Source organism: Salvelinus sp. IW2-2015, unplaced genomic scaffold (genome assembly GCF_002910315.2).
Source record: "Salvelinus sp. IW2-2015 unplaced genomic scaffold, ASM291031v2 Un_scaffold9869, whole genome shotgun sequence".
NCBI lineage: Eukaryota > Metazoa > Chordata > Actinopteri > Salmoniformes > Salmonidae > Salvelinus > Salvelinus sp. IW2-2015.
Window position 1 is genome coordinate 3,172 of NW_019951127.1, and position 3,422 is coordinate 6,593.

The window sequence follows — 3,422 nt, forward strand, 5'->3', positions numbered from 1 at the left end:
GTGTTACTCACGGGAGGGGTGGCGCGCTAGAAAAGGGAGGAGTCCACCCGGCCCCCTGGTAATTATAGAAGGGGGGCAAGGCCCCTCGCTGAGACCCCGCGGCCGGCTGTCTACGTGCCTGATGGGAAGTGAAGGGGTCCTCGCTCTCGCTGTCCGAATCTTCATACTCCTCGGAATCACTGTCGCCCGKMGGAGAGAGGGGAGAGGAGAACTCATGAGAACAACAATTAGGGKTTTTRGTAACACTTTGTATGAACCTTTAAATCCTATGGAACAGATACGGAACACACTCTTCATGTGTGGAAGACAGCCACAACATCTGTGTACTTTTACCCTACTGTACAAGAAAACAAAATAAATGTTGTAAAATAGTAATATACAGTACTGTGTAAAAGTTTTAGGCAGTTGTGAAAAAATGCTATAAAGTAAGAATGCTTTCAAAAATAGACATGTTAATAGTTTATATTTATCAATTAACTAAATGCAAAGTGAGCGAACAGAAGAAACATCTACATCAAATCCATATTTGGTGTGACCACCCTTTGCCTTCAGGGATTTTGTAGGCATATAGTCAGGTGTATGATTAAACAATTATACCAAACAGGTGCTAATGATCATCAATTCATTTCTGGAAATGTTGGGGATTTGGTCAGAATGAATGGTCTCCTCAATACTGACAAGTACAGGCAGATACTTATCCATCATGCAATACCATCTGGGAGGCATCTGATTGGCCCCAAATTTAATCTGCAGCATGACAACGACCCCAAACATACAGCGAACGTCATTAAGAACTATCTTCAGCGTTAAGAAGAACAGGGAGTCCTAGAAGTGATGGTACGGCCCCCACAGAGCCCTGATCTCAACATCATCGAGTCTGGCTGGGATTACATGAAGAGAGAGAAGCACCTGAGGCTGCCTAAATCCACAGAAGAACTGTGGTTAGTTCTCCAAGACGTTTGGGCCAACCTACCTGCCGAGTTCCTTCAAAAACTGTCTGCAAGTGTACTTACAAGAATTGATGCTGTTTTGAAGGCAAAGGGTGGTCACACCAAATATGGATTTGATGTAGATGTTTCTTCTGTTCGCTCACTTTGCATTTAGTTAATTGATAAATATAAACTATTAACATGTCTATTTTTGAAAGCATTCTTACTTTACAGCATTTTTTCACACCTGCCTAAAACTTTTACACAGTACTGTATATCTTTTTTTTTATCTGTTAAATTAATGGGTTTGTGATGGTGCATTCAGCAATGCCCTTTGGAATACAGACCTCCTGTTAATTTTACATCGATATTCGCAAATAGAAAAAATGTATCCCCTTGTTGATCCCTGAATCTTTTTCCCTTCATGTTTCTGGCTGTGACACAGTTGGAAGCTGTTTACTACAGACAGACAGAAGCTYTGACAGACCTGGAGGTACAGTAGTGAATTACATATCCATCCAGTACGTCAACCCACACCTAGAGATGAACCTCAATCTAGTACAACCTTACCTGACTGCTGAGCATRTTCAGAGGAAATGTTCAACTATGATGTAGAAAACTTTAACAATAACATTATGACATCAATAACATATCTCCTTCTCTCTCTCTCACACACACACACACAGACACACACCTGGGGAAGCTTCTCCAGGCGCCGGGCAGGGAACAGAGGATGGCAGTGAAGGCCAGAGCCGAAAGGAAAGAGTAGAGGGAGAGGTAGAGCAATCCCTCCATCCCGTCATAGCACAGGCCTTTCAAAGAGTCAATATAATCCTAAGAAACAGAGACAGAAAGAGCAAAAAGACTTGAGAAAACAGCAAGAACACACCAGAAACCATTACACCYCATGTTAAACACTAGGCCTACCTTGTTGAGACCTCGACAGTTGAGTAGCGCCACTAGCTGGTGAAAGTTGCCCTCTGTGGCATTGAGAATCTGCTGAACCTCCCTGAGTGACTTCTACAAYGACAATAGGTAAGGATAATATCACACTTAGTTTCATAAACATGTCACTGTGCTTTATATATTTGGCAGCCATTTTGTGTCATGGGTTGCACCCTGGCCCAGTGTGATGTACCTCTGCCTTGGGGACCTGTGGGAGAGCATTCCGGTCCAGGCTGGATAGGTGTGTGTGGATGCTGGAAAGGGCCCTCTGTGACTGGGTCAGCAGCTGCAGACAACAGGTCATTGAAAATATTGCTTAGCTTAGCATCATCATGCTAACACTGTATAATCTATAAACATCCTGATCAGTACCTATCAGAAAATACAAGTTTACTTACTGTCCTATATCAGTGCCACCAGGGTTGGAATTATAGAGCTGCCCAGAAATAATACTAACCCCCATATATTTACATTGGTCCAGCCCACTAATTTCAGGGCACTCAGAAGAGTCCATGTGTTATTGAAACCCTGATCSCMWAAMACCACTACKTGAGACAYAGCATCTACAGAGAACAGTTACTACCTGCTGGAAAGGGCTGTTCATACGTCTGCTGCAGGTCAGGTAATAATCCAACACGTCTGGATAGGACAKARGACAGCAGCAGACCATCAATCAGCAATGAATACAGTGTGTCRGGGCATTTCAGCATCAAAATGAATGGCTATATGAATGAAATGATCAGAGACTCTTTGTTAGTGTGCAGCGATGCACTACTGTACCTGAGCTGGTCCCAGAGTTGAAGTGGGTGGAGTTGAGCACAAACGTGTTGGGATCTGTACAGAAGTCACTGACAGCCTGGAGATGCAGAGAGAKGTAGAGGGGGAAGAGAGGTAGAGAGGGATATAGAAAGARAGACATAGAAAGAGAGAGAGGTAGAGAGATACAGGGTGAGAGAAATGAAGGGAGAGATCACAAGGGAAAAGTTAACAGAGACACACTGACTGACTGACACACTTCCCTCAGATATCTGACTGCAGCACTTGGCCCACTGCCAGCTCTATTGATTTACTGAGTGAATCACATGCTGCAAAGATCTATTGTACATTTCCATGCAGTATAGGGACTATCCATACTGCATAGATCTACTGTCCCTCTCCATACTGTATAGACCTACTGTCCCTCTCATACTGCATAGACCTACTGTCAGTCTCCATACTGTATAGACCTACTGTCCCTCTCCATACTGTATAGACCTACTGTCCCTCTCCATACTGTATAGACCTACTGTCCCTCTCCATGTTGTATAGATCTACTGTCCCTCTCCATGCTGTATAGACCTACTGTCCCTCTCATACTGTATAGACCTACTGTACCTCTCCATGTTGTATAGACCTACTGTCCCTCTCCATGTTGTATAGACCTACTGTCCCTCTCCGTACTGTATAGACCTACTGTCCCTCTCCGTGCTGTATATACCTACTGTCCCTCTCCGTGCTGTATAGACCTACTGTCCCTCTCCGTACTGTATAGACCTACTGTCCCTCTCC

At 44.0% G+C, this 3,422-nt stretch overlaps 1 protein-coding gene across 3 annotated transcripts in view; it reads right to left on the reverse strand.

Annotated features, from left to right (window-relative positions):
* Positions 1-2,808, reverse strand: part of LOC112079843 (protein tweety homolog 1-like) — a 4,745-nt gene extending 1,937 nt beyond the window's left edge. For 2 of the 3 annotated variants that reach the window (XM_024145657.2, XM_070442445.1), the window contains exons 1-6: positions 2,655-2,808; positions 2,458-2,513; positions 2,068-2,160; positions 1,857-1,949; positions 1,624-1,763; positions 12-179 (exon numbers count right to left, since the gene is read on the reverse strand). In XM_024145657.2, coding sequence (XP_024001425.1) covers positions 12-179; positions 1,624-1,763; positions 1,857-1,949; positions 2,068-2,160; positions 2,458-2,513; positions 2,655-2,793 — 689 coding nt within the window. In that variant the 5' untranslated portion in view covers positions 2,794-2,808. The remainder of the gene's footprint in view (positions 1-11; positions 180-1,623; positions 1,764-1,856; positions 1,950-2,067; positions 2,161-2,457; positions 2,514-2,654) is intronic. The other variant, XM_024145658.1, reaches the window with a different exon arrangement.
* Between the last annotated feature and the right edge of the window lie 614 nt (positions 2,809-3,422).